This window comes from Rhea pennata, chromosome 6 (genome assembly GCF_028389875.1).
Source record: "Rhea pennata isolate bPtePen1 chromosome 6, bPtePen1.pri, whole genome shotgun sequence".
NCBI classification, from domain to species: domain Eukaryota; kingdom Metazoa; phylum Chordata; class Aves; order Rheiformes; family Rheidae; genus Rhea; species Rhea pennata.
The window spans coordinates 22,257,207-22,279,690 of record NC_084668.1 but is presented as its reverse complement, the minus strand read 5'-3'; the positions used below and the strand labels follow the sequence as shown (position 1 = coordinate 22,279,690).

The window sequence follows — 22,484 nt, the reverse complement described above, 5'->3', positions numbered from 1 at the left end:
TCCTATGCAGCAGCTTTTCTGGGCATCTTCAAGAGCTCTGTGAGAAAGATATTGGGCTGGGACAAGTATCTGCTCCCCCAAACTATACCACAGGACCTCAAGTATTATCTGTATCAGACAGGAAGAAATGCGTATTTTATCACAAGATAAAGCCTCAAGGCTTTGAAGCCTTTTTTTCCATCATGATCTTGATTCTGTTTTCTACATACCACTTTTTAGGAACAATGACACACCTAAAACACTATTTCTGTTTTAAAATACTATCACTGGCCTCTGTTGTATAACTGTTATACAGATATGTTCAGATACTGCAGGTACATTTTATGTGGGCACAAGTATTTGCTTGGATTCAACTAGTAAATGATAACTATCTGGTACAAAGAACAAGGTACACCATGAAGATATTATCAGAAAGTACTTTAGCTTATAGCCAAATGTATACTCTTATTTATTTGTAGTAAAATACCTTATATGTAAATACCTATGAAGTAGAATCAATGTAACTGAAAAGAATTGTACTTACACTTCTATTGTGAGATTACTCATGAAACAATCAAAATTATTGTCAGTTACATCTGCCATATGTAAATGACATTTAATTTATATATATCATAACTAGATAGTAGAGAATATCATGTTATAAAGTATATTGAAAATAAATATACTAACATAAAAATACTAATTTAAATATCTGTATTCTGCAAGTAATATAATACCTAAATAATCTACAGATCCTCAGCAATTAGAGTTTATGAAACTGTTGTCAAAAACACTACTGGATGATATTGCTTGCACTCTTGCACTTTCTCTGCAGTCAGCTCCTTCCCTGCAGGCCTTAATAACAAAGGGTTTGTAAGATATTTGCTTAATGAATATTTCAACTTTTCCTTATGGGAAAATCCTGCGTTACAGTAAATCTGAACATATTAACCATTCAGTGCACCTTGAAATCAATGGTATGGACTGAGGGAGGGAGTGTTTGCCTTTCTTGGAGATGGTGTCTGCAACACTGACAGCAATACAACTGGAAACTAATAATACAGTGAAGATGCTGATAGCTTTGGTGCTTTTAGAAGCTGTCTTATTCATCTGAGGAGAGATCCTTGGTTGTCGATGCAGAATAGTGTCATTCTGTGATCACCAAGTAAGTAAATAAAATTAATGCCTGATGGAGGGATTAAAAACACCCAGTGATTTAAAACCCACCAATATGGCCGCAACATAGAAGTGATCTCATTCTGCTGGATAACAGTAGAGAAGATTCAATTGTTTGGGAAAGGAAGGTTGAAAGAGAAATGCAACATAAAATTTTAAAATCAGAACCCAAAACCTTGAATAAGGAAAACCAAATAAGCAGCAAACTAGATGTCCTCCAGGTTCTGTGCCACTTGAAAATGCTAAAAATGAAATGTCTGAGAAATCACTCTCTTTCATACTCCTATATATGAGAATCAGAAAATATAACCTTGATATACTAAATGTTCCAAAAGGAGTTTTTTGGGGGAAGAAATTTGGACATATTAAATAAATAAATAAATAAATAAGTATTATCTGGTGAGTAATACTGTTAGTTATCAACTCAAAAGAAACAACAGAAAAAGAACAACATACTCACCTGGCTACAGAATACATAAATAGAAAATCATTGTCAGGTGATCCAGGACTCTTGCTATAATCTGTATACTTCTTCTGTGTAGTACTTTTTATATCTTTCATTACAGATTCCATTTCTTTACTGAGATTGGTTTCAGACTATGAACAAAGACATGAAAAAGATTAGTTAATTTTACCTGAAGAAATGCAATAGCTGATCACAAAGTGTAATACTTTCGTATTTATAAAAATGAAAAAAACGTGTATTAGAAGCAAATAGCCTCTGCCTCAGATATTTCATAGTATTCTAAAAGTTATTCAGAATAAAGCAGCTCCAGATTTTTTCCATAACTTGAATTCAAGATTCTTCAGCTTGCTTTATTTTAGCATATATTTGCATTGCACAAATACATGAAAATAACACAAAGCACCAATCTCTAATAAAAAGAAGTATTAATTTGAAATATTTCTGGAACAAAAGTCTCCACTGACACTGGAAGGCTAGCAGAATTTAAGAGAATTAATTATATCATTCTGAAAGACCTCATGAAGCTTTTTAATACATGAGTGGATGCAAACTGCTCTCTCTGTAAAACAATTAATTCATACTTTAAAATATTTTTAATAGACAATCTTCAAATAGCTTCCACTTAGAAGGATATTGATGTTTTTACATTGTAAAGAAATCACAAACAGGTTTTGTGTGTCTCAATTCAATGTAAATTACTATGGCGTGAACTGCAAGTGTACTTCACATAAATTTAGATGAATTACACTTTTGTCATAGATATCTTTATTTTTAAAAGGTAATGTAATAAAAGCTATAAACATTCCAAATATTTTGATTCATTTTAAAAACAGCATGCTATCTACCAAGTAAAAAGAAGAAGAAATGAAGTTTCCCAGACTGCAGAGTTTCTAAAAGGTCACAAAATGCAACACAATGTAAAACTGAGAGGTAGAGACAAATTAACAAGGATCTTTCTGCCTTACACTGATGCTTACTGGGAAAGTTCCCAGCTGTTCTTGAAGATCTTCCACCTCTTGTACAAGATCTCGCATACATTTGTTACTATGACTTTGCCAAAGGCTTCTTTCAACATTGTTTCCCGGATAACAAGGAAGAACACTGTTAGCAAACTGCCTACAGAGGGGACAGGTAAATTCTCCTTTTTCCACTGAAAAACCCTGGAGGACCTGGTCATTCTAAAAGGAAAACAAAACAAAACAAAAACAAGTGTAAATTAAATTTGCTGAAGATTAAAACTTGTTCTTTGATATTTCAGGCAAAAAGATCAATAGATAAAAAAAATCTCTAAAATCAACAACTGTAAAGAAATAATAATAGGAATGGCTCCCCTGTTTAGTAAAAGAGCTCTAGCAACTACCACTGACTGTATTACAAATGGTCCAAGCAACCTAATTTTCAAGTATTCTTCCTTGCCAATAGTTATCCCATAATAAACAAGAAAATACTTGAACGGGATATTCTGAACAATCTGCTTGTACTGTCTATCACTTCCAATGAAGTTTGACGCTCCTTAAAAAAGTCTTCTCGTTTGGCAAAAGGCATTTTTTTCCAGTCATGAGAAGTATTTGAAGATATTTCTCAGAAAAGCACAAGTGGAAAACCTGATCATCCATCCCCTGGAGAGCAGCACGCTGAAAACCCTGCATTATCATGAAAGACTGAAAAACGGACACAGAAGTATCTCTGGGAAGCAAGGGGGGGACACGCTGTCGGAGTGCTCCTGTCACTGGCAAGCAACTTCGCTTCAGCTTCATGAACTGCCTCAGCAGTTTCCCACTCCTGGGAAAAGAGAACTGCTAAGTTAGCACTGGCTGTAATTTAAACTTCAAACCATCAGCCCTGATCCCTGAGGCCTTGTGGTAAACCAGTTACATACTTTTCTGGATGCTGATTTCTGATTGCATTACATAAATATGTTTTATCAACATAAACATGAGTCTATACAAATTATTTTGGTATTAAGAATGCTAGAAATCGGCAATTACTATCCACTAATTCAGGCACTAATAACACATATTAGAACAGAAGCTCCCTTAATCTAAAAGCCTTCAAGAATACCACAAAACAGAATAATAGTTTATTTGAAGTCAGAATGCACCATAAAAGGGAATTCTGTGCCTATACAATGCAAAACGTTACTCTTTCGAGATTCTGTAAAGTAAGATTCTACCATGAAAGTCCAGATTTTACTTAATTATCTAGATGACATAATTATCCCTTAAAGTTTCTTTACAGTCACATGGAAAAGAAAAAACCACCAAGGGACGCAGTAAAGGTGGCACAGCTTCGTATTCCTCTGAAAGCAAATTCCACAGTATGAGCAATGTTGATACTATAACTACAAAGCACTGCTCATCATTTTTGCCCTAATGGCAACAAAACTTAGAACAAATAAAACTAAAATAAATCACAAAGTTAAAAAGCAGATTCATATGCAACAAGAAGTAATCATTTAGCCTTTATTTTGTTACACTAAATAATTGAGCAAGAAAAGATACCTTAAAACGTGATTACTGCTACCACTTGTGGTAACAATCTACAGGGCCTTTCAGAGAATCTGCAATTCTGTTGCAAAAAGAGAAAGGCAGAACCAAGCAGGCCAGCAACACCAATGGAAACACTACCCTGTCTATTTAGACCATGCAAATATAAGGGTGTCCCTTCGAGCCAACAACTTTCAACGTATGATCAAACTTTATTTTAAAACCATACATAGTTTCCCAACAGTATTTTCCAGGGAGAAGAAATACGTAATTCACAAGTTAGATTACTTGAACTCATTTCTCTAAACTTCATGTATAAAAACAACATATATCATATGTAACTAGAAATAATAGTCCAACTTTCCACGACTGAATTTTCATATTACAACATAATCAGGTACATAAATTTATATTAGTCAAATTCCTCTACTATTTTTTCTTAAATTTCTCCATCATTTCTAATGCATATTAAACAATCAAAATAGGAATTTGTGAAACAGAAATGTGAAGTGCAAGAAATGTTTTACCTGAATGAGCTTACCAGCAAAAATCATGACTGCATTTTTAAAGAATGGGATTAATTTAGTAAAATACTTTTCCCAATACATCAGAACATCTGAGAATAAAGTACTGTTGTTAACAATGTTGAGATATAGTAAGAGAGATTGAGTATCTGCAGAATTGGAAAGATAATAAAAACATCATGCATATTTATTTAAAACATCAGAAGTACCCAATCTTCTGAATCGAACAGCACAAATCCATCCACCTTACTGAGAACAGTTCAGATTCAAAAGCTAAAAAAGTATATATATATATATATATATATATCTTTAGTCTTACTTACCCGCAAAGATTCCATGTAAGATTTATGACAATCTATGTGTAGAGTATGACCACATGTTTGTACATAAACACCTCCTTCCCAGCCTATTGACACTGCTTGCAGACAGGAACTCTAAAAACAATCCCCCCAAACAAAAACAGTAAGAAAAAAACTGTACATATATATAAGGTTCAGATATTTACCACAATTCCTTTTGAGATTAAAAAAAAAAAAAAAATCAAATTTTTACTTGCAGTCAGGTGATACAAAAATACACACTGTGAAAATAAAGCAAGCTTTTATTTTTATAATGTATATCTGTATACTGGCTTACACATATGCCATTACACTATTCTTTCCTCCAAAGTGCCAATCACTTAAGTTGTATTTCTGCATTTTTTTTCCACTTAAGATAATGATAAAATTAGAAAGCAATAGAATGTATATTTAGTAAATACTCACTTTATTTTGACATTTGCCTTATATGGTGTCACAATTCTTTCAATTCAGCTACTGTACAGTCTACTGTACAGTCATTCCACTACCTGAAGTAACATATTACATCAGTACTACAGCAAATAACTTCTTTAAAGAATTTCTCGTATTACAGAATGAGGAAGGCTATAAACTGCACCATATTTTCCAGTAACATAAGCTTACCTTTCCCATGTACAGTGGCAACATGCTACTCCAATACATTTCATTCAGTATTGCTTTTAACAGATCAATTTAATAAGGAGATCACAGTTTTATAATTAAACCCCAGTCTGTTATTAAAATTCAGTGTAAACAGCTGGGTTTCTCTCTCTCTCTCTCCCCCCCCCTCCCTCTCTCTTTTTTTTTTTTTTTTTTTTTTAAGTTGTTCAACTTATTGTCAAGTACACATCATAAAGGAAAAATACAACAAATAACCGTTTACTGGATTAAGTTTTATGTTGGGGAGCCTATGAAAACATTGGATTTATTCAAACACCAAGCTAGTGTCATTGTAGAATTTACTGGCACATATCTAAACTGAGTATTTACTCAGCTATTATTCCTCAGGAAACAATGAGCCAAAAAAAAAGAAAAAAAATCAACGTGACAAACTTATGATAACGAATTCTAGTTAATACGCAAGCAGAATATCTAGCTATAGTCACTCTAACTACTGAAACTTCATTTCTCAAAAAATAATTTTATACGTACATTAAAATGCATATTCTACATAAAAAGAACAGAAAAAGAGGTATGGCAACTAAAAACAGAAAACAACTGTTAGCATAGACTTGCCCTAAAATAGACTTAATGCATGATGCAAAAATAGGATATTATAAATAACCAACTCTGATGATTATCTGTTCTGAGGATGCCCTAGCAGCTTGCCTTTTCCTGCATATGAGCTGATACTACAAATTTCAGGTAGGCTACATGCTCCTATTTACTTTAGTGACAAGAGAAGTTTTCTGCTTTTTGCTGGTTCCTGCATGATTTAGTGGGCAGACTGCACTGTTACTAAGGCATGGTCATATAATGTATCTCCATAAGCCCCACAAGGCAATTGTTTCATTCAGGAAAAGCCATGTATATAATGAGGCTAGTTGATAGCATTGCTTGTTTAAGATCATATTTGAACAACCAGAATTTTAATGCATCTTCTGAGATACTAACCTAACAGACTCAAACTTGGGTGAAATTTGGATTGCCTGACCCTTAGTGGAATAGCTGTATGGTGAATATTTTGTATCTAGAAATGTGCAGAGAGAGACTAGAGCATGGGACAGGAAGAGAAGGCTGGAGACTTCAACAGTATAGAAGGGAAAAGGGAGAAACGAGACTCCATGCTTAAAAATGCTTTATCCCTTTTCTGCAACTGGAGATACATAAAATGGGAAAAAAGTTCATGTCTGTGTCTCTGAGCAGGTTTGTCTATCTCCTGTTAATTAATTAGCCTGAGGAAAAGGGCAACAGAATTGCTCCCTTTCTCTTTCCTAGCTATCAATAATTTTGCTTTTCTCCAAACTGTTCAAAAATTCTTGCTTTTCCAGCTGCCCTCTCCTTTCTAAGAGTAACACTCACAGTAACGTTAAGAACAGCCGTATCTTAGATTTGGTGCTGCACTGACTTGCACAGGCTTCAGCCACTGTGCTGGGGAATCCAATATAAGGAGTTTAAGCAGCTAAGGCTGGCTCTACAGGTGACATTTGGAACATTAATAAATGGATCTGTACCTCAAAAAAAAAAAAAAAAAAAAAAATCCCCAGTCTTTGCAGAAAGGTTTCCATCATTACTACTTAATTCAGAACTAGAGGAGACTCAGAAGCAAGTCACATGGCTGGGAGGAAAATGCCCATCTTAAGTTACTGGTTACAAGAGTACTGTGCAATTCTGAAAATGGTCCAATCCATCTAGTATATGAAGTTTTATCTACTAATCCTTAGTCAAATCTTTTCATTTTAAAAACAGCAACTTTCAGTGATTGTTCTTTTAATGGGCAAAAACACTGTTTTCTGACTACACACGCATCACATTTTGGCCAAGAAAGGGTGATAAGCTCCTCTATGGAAAAAAATGGCCCATTTTGCCCAGTCTGTATTTAGCATTTAGTTTTTGAAATGTTTTTTGTTCTTCTTTAACTAGAAGGAGCTAGAACATATTTGATAACTTAAAATGTTCACGACTAAGTAAAACTATTCTCTTGCCTCCTGAAATCTGTACTTCTTGTTACAGGAAGGACATTTACTGTGAAGGACACACAGCTGATAAATAAAAGGACTTCTTACTGCTTAGCTCAGCTGAACAAGCCTCTCAAGACACTAACAGATGTTTCCATTTCTATGCCAAAAGAAATGTAAGGATTACTTCTTTCATGCAGATAGATTTTTTTTTTTTCTTTTAAAAAAAGCACAGTTGTGACCTGGAAACTTGAAAGCAGAAATAGCTAGTTCAATGAGTGTTTAAATCATGACAGGAATTTTTCAAAACAAGATGCATTTGGTCACTGCATTACAGTATGTTTCAGACTTGAATGCAATTAATGTTATCGCACAGGAAGGGAAAAATGCACTTCAGCAAGCTGAAGTTTGTAAATAACATCTATTTTTTCAATAGCACACCTTTCATTTGTAGTATGTAAGCAAGTAAAAATAAAGCTAGAGTATTACTTAAACATTTTTATCCATTTCAGTAGTGAATAATATTAATTTTACAATTTGAAACACTAGAAAATAAACACAGGTATAAATTATTGAGGCACACAGGCATGATACTCCTACTGAGCATGAGAAACTGATATGTTATTAATTACATCTACCTAATGTATAAAGTGTGGGTTTGTTTGTTTTTCCCCAAATACCCATATTAAATAATGGAAGTATCCTAGATTAACTGAAGGACAGTTTCATGAAACACTGTGTAATGTCATCAATGCTAAATGAAAGAAAACTTGTCGATAGATTGTTTTTGAACTGAAAATATCTGTTTGTCCATAAATGATTTTCTGCTTACATCTTTTAAAGTTTTACTGTTTAGCATAGAAATCTATGCTATTTGCCTCAGGGAGAAGTTGCTTCTCTGAAAACATTGCCAGATTTTTAAAACTACATCAAAACAATTATGAAATTTACTCTAAATTGATCTATTGTACATCAGTCAAGCACACTTGATTACAGTTAGAAGATTTCAATTTTCTTGTGTGGATAAGAGATTATGAGAAAGCTACTAACGACATCAGAGTAAAAATGGCAGCAATTTTTCTCTTTAAAACCAAAATTTAATCTTCTGCTGCATATTTAGTTAGATCTGCCTAAGAGCCAGTATATGTCTGCTGAGAATAGTCTACAGGAGCTAATGTAGGGTCCTGAGATACATAACTTTCTCCCCTAGAATGATCTCTCAAAACAGACTTATGTTGTCTTACACTACTGCTTTATATAGTAGCACTGAAAATCACAAGTAGTATTTTCATAAAGGTCTATCACTAACCAACTCCTGTTAAGCAACAGGAATTGGCTCTCAAAACATAATATAAAAAGCTAACATGTTGCTTTTGGTTTTACGAAGCAATGCAGAACTCTGCTTGGAACAGTTAACAGACCTCCAAAATAGACGATAATATTCCAATGAATGTAAAACTGAACTTCAGCAATTTTCTGTGGAATTCAGGCTACAGTAGGACACAGACAGCGACACAGACAGCGACACAGACAGCGACACAGACAGCGACACAGACAGCAGTCATCTTCTGGCCCCTCCTTCTCATCTACTCATGATCCCCTTTTTGTACAGGCCCAGAAAACTTTCATGTTAAAATTACTCTTTCCTCTTACTCCTGCTGCCAAAATAATTTAACCTAGTGTAATTCCTTGATCTGGTTCATGGAATGAACCACAAGAAAACTTTGGTTTTGAAAGTGGTACTTAAGACAGCAGAACCACATCTCTTTCACATGGTCACACTGACTGGTGAAGCACTTCTAAAGAAAATCTATATGGCTATTTAATTAATATTAATAGCTGTAGATATGCTAGCTGACTATGCCAAAATCATACGCAAGAGAAAGCTAGACACTGTTTTAAAAATAAGGACCTTATCAGGCGTAAGCATTTCACATCTATAACTATCACGACATGACAAACTGTTTCTCTAAATGTAGAAGTGAAACTAGGAAGACTCTTCTAGGCAGAGTAAACTCACTAACTTGTGATCCTATTTATTGTTTCACATAACTCATTTCATAATTGGTAGCTCTGTTCAAATCAAATACTTACATCTTTAAAGTATCGCTGTAAAGTTGTAAGCCTCACATCATGCAGTGCTGCACAGGTATCCCAAGGGTATATTTGCTCCTCTTCAGTGGTTGGCAGTTTCTTTGGCTCAGTGCTATTGCGGCATTGTCCCAAGACTGTATACAGAAAAGAATCAAAAAAAAAAGAATGAAGTGGATAACAATAAGTTGAAGAATTAAGATAAATATCTTGACATCCTGGTTTATAACTGGTAGGTTTTGTCGATATTAAAAAGTAAAAAAGTAGTGTTCTTGTACTGGAAATACATAGAGCATGTACGTGTACACACACTCACGGCTATTTTACTGTATCCTTTTCTTTAAAAACTATTTTCCTGCAGGTCTGTTATATTCTGCTGAGTTTACAAAAGCAAACAGGAGTGAGAACAGAATAAGGTAAACCTTGTTTACCCTTTTCCCAATCACCTTCAAGTGTTTCAGTACCCTTAAACCTATAGATGGGCCTCATGGAGGACCATCCACAAAAATATAAAACTCTCATCACCTTTCCAGGCTCCATAAGCCTCCTTATGACACTGCTTTTCCAGCAAGTCACACATTCATACCTGAGGATGCTTGTAATAGAACAACTAGCCCTGTAGGTCTATCTTCTGTAGAAGGACCACTCTGTCCACAAATAACACAATCATATATTGCCTCAGAAACGTGCTGTTCTGATGTAGCTATCTCCATGGCAATATCAGCATCTGGTGATTCTGAAAAAGGATAGGAAAACTGATATTAAACAGAGGAAAATAAATCTAATTACATCAGCAATGAAGAAAAAAAAACTCCAAAGTCATTTTTCTGATCAATTAATCTATGACTGAAACACAGAAAGTTACTTGAAGATAACCCTGCTATTTCCAGCAGAAAGACACATACACAATGAAATGCAAATTTTCCCATATTTACGGCTATTGCCAACAGAACTAAATGCAAAGTTCAAATTTAGTATTAAATAATCTGTACAAAACCTCTATAGAACTGATATAACTTCTGCTTTATCAGATTCTGTACTGAAAACACTGAATGTACAGAGATGAATCTCTAAAACCAGTTATCCATAACTGTCTCCCAAATTACTGTCAGAGTAAAACTGAAGACCCCAAAAAAGAATTTTACAGATGCTGAAACAAGGAGAATGAGCTAAGTAATGTTATCAGTACTGATCTATGGAGTCAGACATCAGTTCTAACAGCCAATTTAGCAGAGTAAAGTGTAAATATGTCAAGTGAGCTTCAGGACAACAATCCATTTCAATGATGGAGATCCCTTAGGCTACGCTACTGTAAGTTGCACAAGAATTGATTCTTATGCAGTATATTTTTTGACAGTTATATTAAGTATATAATTTGCTTTTTATAATCAGTTTGACACTTCTCTCTCGGCCTATATCACACATACATCCCTCCATTACATTAAAAAATATATAATCTTAACAAAATTGAGAGTTACATTTTATCAACAAGTAGTATGTAACGCAGCCATTTTCCAAGATAAATACAGTTTAAGGAAATAGAGGAAAAACACAATACTCTTTAAATGAAACTTGGAAAACTTTCAAAGTGGAGGAATGCATTGAAAAAAGTAACCTGCTGCTATGCTGGATAAAATTTACTGTATAATTTAAAATTTACTGTACAAGAGAAGCATCAGAGATTTGTTTTTTCAAGTGTTCCATGTTATTGTTTCCAATTGCACAGAAAGACACATTCAAGGGTTAAGGATGAGCTTCCATGTACTTAGTTATCTACTGAAGTTCCCTACTGGTTGTAGGCAACTCAAGTAGTCTTTCCAATGTGCTCAAGACCTAGTTACTTTCGAAGGGTATGGAGTTGTTCAGTTTCTCCTAGAAGTCAAATAAATTATTTAGATTTCCAAATAATAAGTCAGGGTCTTAATAAATTTTACGTGAATCAACTTTTAAGAAATATCTCCCTGCAAATTTTATTTGAGATAATAATAAAATCTTTTCTCTTAATAATTTTGTGAGATGTTACCAGTTTACAAAGCTGAATTCAAGTGAAGTTTCATGCAGAGAAAGAAGAAAGTACAGTGAATGTTTAGAATCATTTCTACAGACAGTTTATATGACTATTAAAGATGACTACATGAAACATTATGTAGGCTTTGCCAAAATCTGCTTGAGAGGTTTTCAACTCCACTAAAGAGAAGATACCTAGAAATCAACTTAGAAATTCTTTATTGGCTTGAAAGAAAAGCACCTTACTACTAGATGATCCTCTCCTAACTCCTTAGAAATACATACAATCCACCCCTCCATCTAGATTTGGTCTAGAAACATCTAGTGTTTGGTTTCAATTCTTTGCTAGAAGATGAGTTTTCCAAAGGAAAACTTCCTCCTGACTTTCAAACATAGCCTTTATCTCCTCAATCAAATAGTCCAAGACACAGGGCATAACATAGGACTACTTTCAAGAGTGCTTTCTTCCAGCAGTTTATTGAGGGTTATATGAAAATAAATTACAATCTTCATTGACCTACGGTTGTTAGTATTGTACACACATTTATCGCCATCTAGTGGCAGTCAGATGAACAGCGAATGAAAAAGCAAAATGCATCAACAGCATTTTTATTACAAAACTTCAAAACACCAGAAAATCTAGCAGCAATTGTAAAGCAGTGGAGAGAAAGTAAAGAATAAAGCTGTTTTTCATATTAAACATCTCTGATATACCCTCATCTTTGTGTTGGTAATGTCTCACAGGCATCTGCTTAGCAGAAGCAAGCAATATGAGAATGACTATGAAGTTCTTGCCTTATTTATCTTTTTCTAAAATATTGTCAATAAAACAGGCAACATGCATCCATTCCACATTTTTTATACGAGGTGAAGTAAGACAATGTAGTACGGCAATCTGATTTTGAACAGTGCAACAGAAGTCCTCAGTCAATATTTTATTTATGAAATATTATCCATTCATCATTTATTCTCTTACACATAAAATTTATAATTAGAAAAGGGAAATATCCTACTTAATAGAATGTGTTAACATTTGCAAATTAAAATTGCTGAAGAAAAAAATAGGTATGTGATTTACTTATGCTCTGCTTTGCTCAGTTAGATTAGCATAAACATACACCAAACAGATCAGTCCATACGCTTTGTATTCCTGGGAAAACTAACTTTTTACTTTGCTTCATTTTTCCAGTGTATTTTCATGGTCAACTGTCCTAGAGTTTTCCAGTGGGAGAAGCCTCCACTGGAAGGCTCAGTATTTGTAAGCATATCACATTTAATTTCTAATACTTAAAGCACACTATCTGTTTATTGCTTATTTTAAACCCCAGAAAAAAAAACACAGTTCAAAAGTGGTTTCAGTCCAATTCAGTATGTCCCATTTATACTTCTATTTCCTATATGAAACAGGGATAAAAAGATCCAGCTGATTTAATTTCAGACCTCAGTGATCAATGAACACTTCCTTTACAAATGTTTAGATTTGGCTAATTTGGCAATAATAAAATTTCAAGGGAGCTAAATCTTTAACACCGAAGACCACTTCCTAATCAAGTAATTTTCCCAGGAAGTAATGAAAGAAAGCAAAGTCAGCTTCTACAAATTGTACGGGTAAGAGAAACAGGCAAGCATTTAAAGCAGCAAAGAAGTAAACAGACCAAAATCTTCCTGAAACAACCAACAAATGGTCGTTTTAAAGACTATGACAAATCTCAACTACTGCCTTAAATTATCTCAGAATTAATCTAAATTACACAGCTTTACTTCAAAGGTACATTTTTCTTTCCTTGTTCCTCCTCCTTTTCTTTTTTGCTGCCCAATTGCATCATTCTGTCTTCACTTTGCAATAATCTTACCAGAATACAGTTTTGTAAACAAACTGGGATACTAAACAACATTAGATAAAGAAAAGGCATATCTTGTAAAGATCAGTAGTGGAGGTATATTTAGAAGTTAACAGAACTAAAACATTTTTAGTTTCTTAGATGATGAGGCTCAGGCTATGGTTAGTTTGAAAGGGTAGATTTTGGCAGTATAATGGGATAAAAATGTATCAGTGGCAATGTGGAAAGTGAGATTACAGAAAGCTATGCAAATTGTGACCTTCTCATTCTTGTTCTTCGTGTCCTTCCTCAGTTTTGCCTCTGTGGAGCAACAGACTCTCACTAGCTACCTGATCTAGCCAGACTGCCCCAAGCCCTGATTCTCCAAAGATTTAACTTAACCGGTTTCACAAAAACTTGTCTTAATGATGTCAAGAAGCAAATGGGAAATACAAGATAACGATAAGTGGCATTGATATCAAATCACCAAGTTCTTCTTACAACATTTGTCTGATACTATAACTCCCTGACTTTCTAGCTACCTACAGTGTGTTCTCTTTGACTTTGCAGATTAAATAGAACAAAGTTAAAATCACTGAAAGAAGATGAAAACATTTAAACTTTGACAGAAATCCAGGATAGTACCAAACTCTCTCTCTTTCTTTTAATTATTTAGCTCTTGGTTTGGTTTGGTACCAATAGAGGTGAGAGACCTAAAGTTACAAATTTGCCTTTGCTACCTCCTAGCATATAGTCATCAGTGTGCTATCATCTAACACACTGTGTTAGTATACAGTGCCCCACTGCCTGAATTTTATTTAAATTTGAATTCTCTGGAGTATAAGGGCATGATTTGCTCCCCTTCTTCCCCACCTGGCAAAAATCCCAAAGCCAAAGGGCTGTGTAAAAGTGTCCAAACACAATAAGTACAGTTTACAATCTCTGACTGTAGTCAACATTCTTCCTACCATACTCATTATGTGTCAAAGTGGTCCCCTAGCATCAAAGCAACTATTAGCATGCTAATATCTTTTGCCCTCAACCAGCATATATATTCTCAAGAGATCAGTACCTAATTTATTTTTCTAACTGGGTTCAAAAGATTGAGTGTTAGGAAATGTATGTCACCTTGCTTTCAAACTGTGCACTTTTTTAACCTAGCTAGCTATGGAGCATTTGCTTCAAGGACAGAATGATGTTCTGCTAAGAATCACATCACAGAAAGGAATTTTTTTTTTCTTTTTTTAAAAAGAAAGCATTTCAGAGACAACAAAACTATTAAAGAAATGCAAAGTATCTAACTCTAAGATGCTTCCAAGAAATGTCTTCATGCAAAACTATGTTAAAATGTGGTCCATTTAACAATTCTAACTACTGCTGCGCATGACATGGTGTAACTAACAAGTCTTACATTTTATGTTAAGAGAAATGCTTAGTTATTCAGTGCTTAAATACAGACAAGTATTTTTTGAGCATTATGTGCCTAGTATACTGACTCATGCACAAGCATAAGCACAAATGCCTAGGTTTCGACTATACAGAAATTAAAGGTTTTTTTTAATATTTGACACGTGTAGTTAAAGTAAAAGCTAAGTGTTCCCAGTTCTCTACGTAAAGTGTATGTAGTGTATTGACTACCACACTTCATCCACGAATTAGACCAATTACCCTAAATACAGCTTATGAAACATCTGTTTATACATACATACACGTAGAGCCATGTAACATGTAAATAAGTATAAATGTGATTCATATACAAAAACATCAACTTTAAAAGTTGCAATATCAAGCATTCAAAATATAGAGGATCGCAAAATCAAGTTGGAAACTTGATCAACTTTAATTACGGTTAAAATCAACTTTAGTCATGATTGTGTACAACATGACTTGGTTTTAACAACATAATTGCATGTCTTTTTCTCCCTCTTCCTTACTTTGGCAAATAGACTATAAAGAAATAGCTACCATTTTATAAGCATTACTCAAAGTCATTTCAGCATGTGATTTTAGTGTTGGGTATGCACACCCTCCAAAGATAACACTATATATACAGTCATTACTTGCTAAAGAACTTTTTTGGATTGCCATACCTAAGACCTTCATAAATATTAACGACTAAATCTTCTCAATACTCCATTAACTGAAATGAAATTAGCACCAACTTCATTTCTAACCACTACACTGTTTAAGTTCAAATTAAAACCACAAGGCAGGCTATCTGATTGACTGGGAGGAGGGGAATCCTGTTTTCAAAATGCTGCTGTTTAATGGAACAATCCAGACGAAGAGTATCTACCTCTTAATTAAACAAAAACAAGCTAATCAAGATTACCGCTTTCAACATAACAAAATCTGAAAGAACTTATCCTTAAGAAAAACATACTTATGAGAACTGATTCTGCTTTAAAGTTAGTATTTAAAATAGAAAGCTGACACAGAATATATTATCATCTTGTACACCTGTAGTATTGAGGTGATCTAGAGGTTATGCTTTTCTCAATTCTAAACATAATTTAAAAAGCAAAAACCTTTACCTTATTAAAATTTGAAAATTTCTCTACAAAGAAATAGTGTTAAAATTTATTACTACAGTTTAAGAAAATGTACTTTTTAAAAAACAGATCAACATTGGAAAGTTTTATATTAAAAGGAAGATATGTTGACACATCACACATTTAATCAGTTTTTTCACTCTCTATTAAGAAAAAAAAATCAGAGTAGGCTTAGATGCTTCAGTTGTGTGCCCTTTAACATGTTTTCAAGACTATGGAGCTTATTCATTAACAGTTACCTATTCAGTATTAATCTGTTCTAGAAAACACAACTTTAAGCCTCTTAAGAATTATCAGGTGCGCAAGTGGATATGGTAGTACCATTTTTGTTCAACTGTTTAATTAAAAACAAAACTAGTATAAAACTAAAAAAGCAAATAGCCAGCCAAAAGCTTACCAACATCCATGGCAGTTTCCATGAAACTTTTTTGCCTCGAAGCAAATTCAGCGAGCAATTTCTGTTGCCTTTCTCTAGCCTTCTGTCGTCTGTGTGAAATGGGAGGGAAAAAAGAAGAGACAATTATAATGAAGGATTACAATCACTATTTCGAACAATCTCATTCAAAATTCAAGTTTTCTCTAAATAAAAGATTCACTTTCAAGACTATAGAAGGAAGCTACTGCCCTAGTAGTAGTATTTGCCAAGAAGATGGCATTTTTTTGTTTGCTTGCTTAAGTCTGAAAGAAAGGAACAGAACCCTGTCCCAAAAAACCCTCCAAAAATCCAAAGGATTCTTAGCAGATTACCATAAATAAAACCAATATATTATTCTTTGAAGTTGTTTTTCTGCTACTTAAAGGAAGAAAAGCAAAATGAAACCTCAGCCTTTATACAACAGCAACTATTGTGAACAAGCAACATTTACAAGTCCATGATAAAAAGGCCTACTTTACACTTTTGATATCAAGTCTGATGCTAAGGGAAACATAATTAAGAATATTTTCTTTTCCGGCTAAGGCTCTTCATGGCAGTTTCTTCTCCCCTACCTCCACCCCACATACTGGCCACAGCTGCAACAGACTTGCAGGAGTTTCAGACTGCCGCCATCCTGAAGTCCTCAGGCTCCCTGGAGCCAAGCTGATTTCACTGACTTTTTCTTCATAGTTTAACATTACCTTCCATCTGTAAATCAACAATATTAGCTGCAGACCCATTCTTGTCTATCCTGTCGTTTAAACTGTATTAGGGACCTGTCCAGGGTTAAATGATCAGCTATTTTATAATTTATTTCTTGCAAACGTGAATTTGAAAATGGCAACAGCTGTTGATGGCTCAGTGAAAAAAACAGCAGAGGAATTTGTCAACTAGCAGATCAAAAAACACTGAAGCTCTCCCACTATCTTCCCTGCCCCTCCACCCGAGGAATTGTTCTTCTCCGCAATGGCACCGCTCCCCACACGTTCACTCGAGGACCAACCGCCCCAGCTGGCTACCCGAACCCGCCGAGGCACCTGCGGCTCCCGCTCCCACCGCGCGAAGCTCCTTGGCCAGCCTCCTCGCGGTGCTCCAGCTCGGGTAAGTTCTCTTACCTGTGCTATTTGCTCTGCTTTCTTTGCAGTCTGTCATGTTAACAAAGTGATATCCCATCATTTTTCTGTTTTTGTTTGCTTTCCATCAGCTTTTACTTTTAGAGCATGGCTTTTAACACTTAATGCCCCAGTTAAGACCATCATTAAACCACATTTCTGTTATCCTCTGGTTACCAACTTCACATCGACTGCAACCTTTCATGCTCCTTCACTTAGGTATCGCACCGTTCTTATGAAAACATTCACCTGTCTCTTACAATAACATGTCTGATGCACCATCACATAGCTTTCTTTCAGCACAGTCCTTATTCCTGACCCCAGTGTTTGCACCTGCTCGATCTTTTTAAATCCATCAATATTCTTCTATCCCCTGCAGCATATTTATTACAAATTTTCCTCTTCCTGAGTCCCAAAAGCAGGAAGGGACCTTTACTGCGACATGAGTTTACAGACGGTGGAAATGGGAGCGGTGAAGCGGGAAGAGCAAAGCCACACGCGGCGGGAGGCCATGCGGCGCTGCCGCCCTGCCAGGGCGGCAAACTCTGCTCTTCTCCAGCAACGACCCACGAGCTCTTTCCTCTTCCTACTCAGTCGGAGATGATCAAGAAAACTGGTAAGGGGTTCGAAGGCCTCCCTGGGCGCCTGCTCACGCTGCGAGGGGAGTCCCCTCGCACCCGCAGGACTGCCTCGTACGCTTGTCCAGGGCGCAGCGGCGGCCACCCAGCTCAGGCCGGTTCCCGCAGCAAAGCTTCAAACTGGTTCTCTTAAAGGCACCTTAAAAAATCAAAATGCCCATTTATCTGTCACATTGCACAGTCATCATTTCTCAAAATAACTTCTGTGTACCACAGTCCTAGGACTCACTATTTTAGGAACCATCTCAGGGCTTTCATTAGGTCTGTTTTTATTTATTCCTCCCTGGGAATTTCTCAATATATGCCTTTGCTAAAAGCAGAGTGACCGTAAATAGAGGCCTCTAATAAGAGGACATAAACTAGCACTGACAGATTCGGTACAGCTCAGTAATTTTCCATGATAGCCCACAGGGCTCTGACACCACAACTGAAAAAATATTGCGAGCAGCTCCGGCTCTCGGCTACTTCTGTGCCTCGGTGTCTGTGGTGACAGCCCACGGCGGAGGTCACGCCGAGCCTGTCATCACACGCTGAAGTAACCCAAAAGCGTCAGCGCTGAACGCTCACAGCCTCCTCCGTCGCCATTAATACCAACCTGGACTTGAAAAATCAAAAAATGAAAAAAAAATTATAGAAACATTAAATCTATTTTGGGTTATGTTATTTTAAAAGAAATACATCTTCAGCATTAAAGATTTAAGTTTCACTTTAATCTACTGTAGCTTTTGGATATAGCAGAGAGAATTTAATGAAAAATTCTGACAATGTGACAGATCTTTCCCCTTTTTCGCTTGAGGAGATGCTACTTTTCTCAGAGACTGATTTCTGTGAACCAATCCAGTTTCCAAGAGTTTACGAGTCATACTGGAAGAGTCTTTTTTAAGTTCCTTAACTTTTCTAGAATTTGCAGGTATTAAAATTCTCAGAGCCCACTACCATATTTAAATCCATCAAGAATTTTTAAAATTTATTTTCAAACAAATAAAAATATATAAATATGTGTAAATAAAAGTAACTCATAGATCACCTGAATGAGAATGCAGTATGGTTTCCCCAGGATTTCTAGAACCATAAACATGCAGTGTGGTTATATAAGCCATAAATACTACAGACTACCGCACAGAGGCGAGCCCTGCAGAGCATGCTTGCGCACCCCAGCACGTGTCCTCCCTAACTGTGCCCCCGACGCTTCTTCAGCCTTCTCACCTCCTCCTGCCTGGCCACCGCAATCGCCAAGCCCCAACCTGCTAATGTTAGCCGCTGCCTCCTGGCATTACAACTCCTCACCTCTTCACTCCCACCCTTCTGCACTACAGGTACCAGCCTCTTCCAAGCGCCCCTCGCCAGCCCCATTCTTTCCAGTCCTCAAATCCCAGCTTGTCTCCATGCCCTCAGACATTTGCACTCCTGCTCCATACTTTCCCATTCTTATCACCTCTCACACCATCTTCCCAACTGAAATTTTCATCCAAATTTGGTTCTTCCATCTCCTGCTCATCTTGCAGTACTTCTGTCCTGACAACCTGACAGTTGTCCCCATCATCTCCAGTTGCCAGCTTCTGCTTTCCAACATCAACTATTCAGAGCTGGTATCCTCCCTTCGCCCACTAGTACCTCCCCACCGTTCTTCCTTCCAGTTCCAGTCTTCAGCACTTTGCCCCTGCCAGGCCTAGGTTTCACCTCTGCTTCTCAGCTCCAGTAGTTGTCCTCCAGGCATTTGATTTAGGCTGCTCCTGGTCCCTGCTGCCACCACTGCACTTGCTGACAACACAGCAGAAGCCGCCTCTCTGCTTTCAGTTTGACCAGTGCAGTATTCAGAGCACTCGCAGGACTCGCTGTTTCTCAGTCTCAAAACTGAGATTTTTCCCCAAAAATTTTATCCCAAGACAGACATCCGACATGCAAATTTTCAGGTCATATTATAAGAAAATAACAATGATAATTAAAAACCAAATGCAATTATAAGAAATTGGAAAGAATTTTTTTTAAATGACAATGTGTTGGACAAGAAAAAAGGCTGCGCTACCAACTCATACATAATAATCCTAAAAAAACTCACAGTTGTATGCAAATGTATACGCTATATGAATGAAAAAAATTCTAATTTATTTTGAGGTTGCACAGTTAAGCCCCCAAAGTTGTTACAAAAATCCTAATTCTGCACCTCTGTATATATGAAGTGCAACTGTGATTATGGAGTTCATTATTTTTCCATTTAACATTCTTAACACCTAGTTTTACCTCTGCTATGCCTTGGTAATTCTTGCCCTCAAAACAGAAAAGCAGGACAAGTTCTGTTATGTGCCAATATGTTCCAATCAAAAATTATAGTGTGAAGTAACAGGAAAAATAAATGCTGAAAAGCCAGCTCAATATGGATTGAATATTGAGCAGCTTGAATGTTCTATTTACCAAATACATAACTTCTCTTTTTACTCTTCCCATACAAAAGTACAAAGGCTTCTAGGTTGAGGGGAAAAAAAGAAAAAAAGAGGGAAATAAAATTGTATTGATTGTTCTCGATGTTTAAGAAGTCTCTATTTTAAAAGTTCTTTACTTTGCAGACGTGAATGTATACAGTCTGCAAGTCTCTGGGCTCGCAGAAGCTGAGAATTACTGCCCCAGGATAAATTGAGTACAAGGATAAAAAAAAGCCCAGGAAATAAGAAAGGGTTATGTGGCAACATTAAAGGTCATCATGTATATAAGATAACAATTTTCAAATTTAAATATTTATAATAGCAAGGTGCAGACACTTCTCCTTACTATCCACTTACATCAAATGTATACAAAATGAGTAAAGATCAGAATTGTAGATTTAAATTAAATTAGGAACAGATCAATCAGGAGATGCAAACACATTCCTTTCTACCACCCCTTGCTTTTTTTTTTTTTTTTTTTTTAAACTTACCTTTCCTCTTTGTCCAAAGTTTTCTTCTCTGCAGAAGTAATCTTTTTTGGCGGTACAGGAGGTGTAACCTTTCTGCATATCTCTTCAATTATACGTTTATTCAGTCTGCTCTGTATGGCAGCTTTCAATAAAATTCTTTCTACTGCTGTCATTCCGTCACCGTGAGAATATCTTGGAATTTCTGGGTGGATTAAAACATCCACATCATCTAACCATGGAGGATAGTAAGAGTTTTGTTTTCCTGAGAGTTTATGGTGTAATTTAATTAGCAAGGACAATATACTTTCCTTGACTTCTAGAATGGCTGTAGTTAGCTGTGGTGTTGCACCAGGTGCTGACCATTTCATTGATGTTTTGGGCCGAACCACCTGATTTGCTTCACTGCTGTTCCGATTGATGATCTCCTGAAATTTCTTTCTACGTTCTGCAACCAAACTGAACACTTGAGCTGTCCCCGAGTTCTTGGAGGGGAAAAAATAAATTTATAATTAAATTATAATTAATAACTAAAAATACATGTGTAAACAAAATACATACAACTATAGACATTATTGTTTAAACTAGGAGGAAAAGCTGAAACAGTAAGATTACCTTTTCTCTTCCAAAAATGTAATGAAGTATGGTGGACCAAAATACTAAACCCGTATATCATACTTTTATACAGATTTGTTATACACAGCTACATAAAAAGCCAAGTACAAAATCAACATACTATCTACGCTAAAATAATAGCAAATATCCAGCTTTGCTCTACACTTATGATCCTATTCTCCAACTAGTATTTTGTCTTTTTTTTTCCTGGAATATTCATAATTTTAGCATCTTTAGGCCATTTTAAAAGTCTTTAATAAGGTCTACTGAGCACTGCTACACAGCATAATTTATGAGCCGCTACACACGTGAGCCCAGATGTCCCCATAGGTATTGCCCATCCTGCGTGGATTTATTAGCTGAGATCCAGAACCAAAAAACAATATGTGTGAGCAGAGCTTACTGTTTGGGGCACATGACCACGAGTGCAGTTACATGAATTACAGAGCCCATTCAGATGTTTCTGCAGTGTGCTGCCTTGTTTTCAGTCCCAGATTAAGCACATATAGAGCAATAGGCATATCCTGAACCCAAAGAAGAGAGGTTTCCTGAATATCTCGAATATGGAATTCAGAACTTAATACCTCAATACTTCTAAAAAGGCTGAGCAGCCAACAAATGTCAAATATTTGAGAGAATAAACATAAAAACAGGGTTTTGAATTTTTCTTCTGTTAATATGCAAAAGGAATACCCACTGTACTTCACTACAGAGGCTTTTTTTACATCTAATTTAAAATAACCTGAAGCTCTGCCTACAA

General features: G+C 35.8%; 1 protein-coding gene across 6 annotated transcripts in view; it reads right to left on the bottom strand.

Moving 5' to 3' along the window:
• Positions 1-22,484, bottom strand: part of UBR3 (ubiquitin protein ligase E3 component n-recognin 3) — a 120,882-nt gene that overhangs the window by 42,182 nt on the left and 56,216 nt on the right. For 4 of the 6 annotated variants that reach the window (XM_062579035.1, XM_062579037.1, XM_062579039.1 and 1 more), the window contains 7 exons: positions 21,134-21,594; positions 16,455-16,543; positions 10,265-10,414; positions 9,682-9,815; positions 4,955-5,065; positions 2,587-2,799; positions 1,616-1,752 (listed from right to left, as the gene is read on the bottom strand). In XM_062579035.1, the coding sequence (XP_062435019.1) occupies positions 1,616-1,752; positions 2,587-2,799; positions 4,955-5,065; positions 9,682-9,815; positions 10,265-10,414; positions 16,455-16,543; positions 21,134-21,594 (1,295 nt within the window). The remainder of the gene's footprint in view (positions 1-1,615; positions 1,753-2,586; positions 2,800-4,954; positions 5,066-9,681; positions 9,816-10,264; positions 10,415-16,454; positions 16,544-21,133; positions 21,595-22,484) is intronic. The other 2 variants (XM_062579036.1, XM_062579038.1) reach the window with 1 other exon arrangement.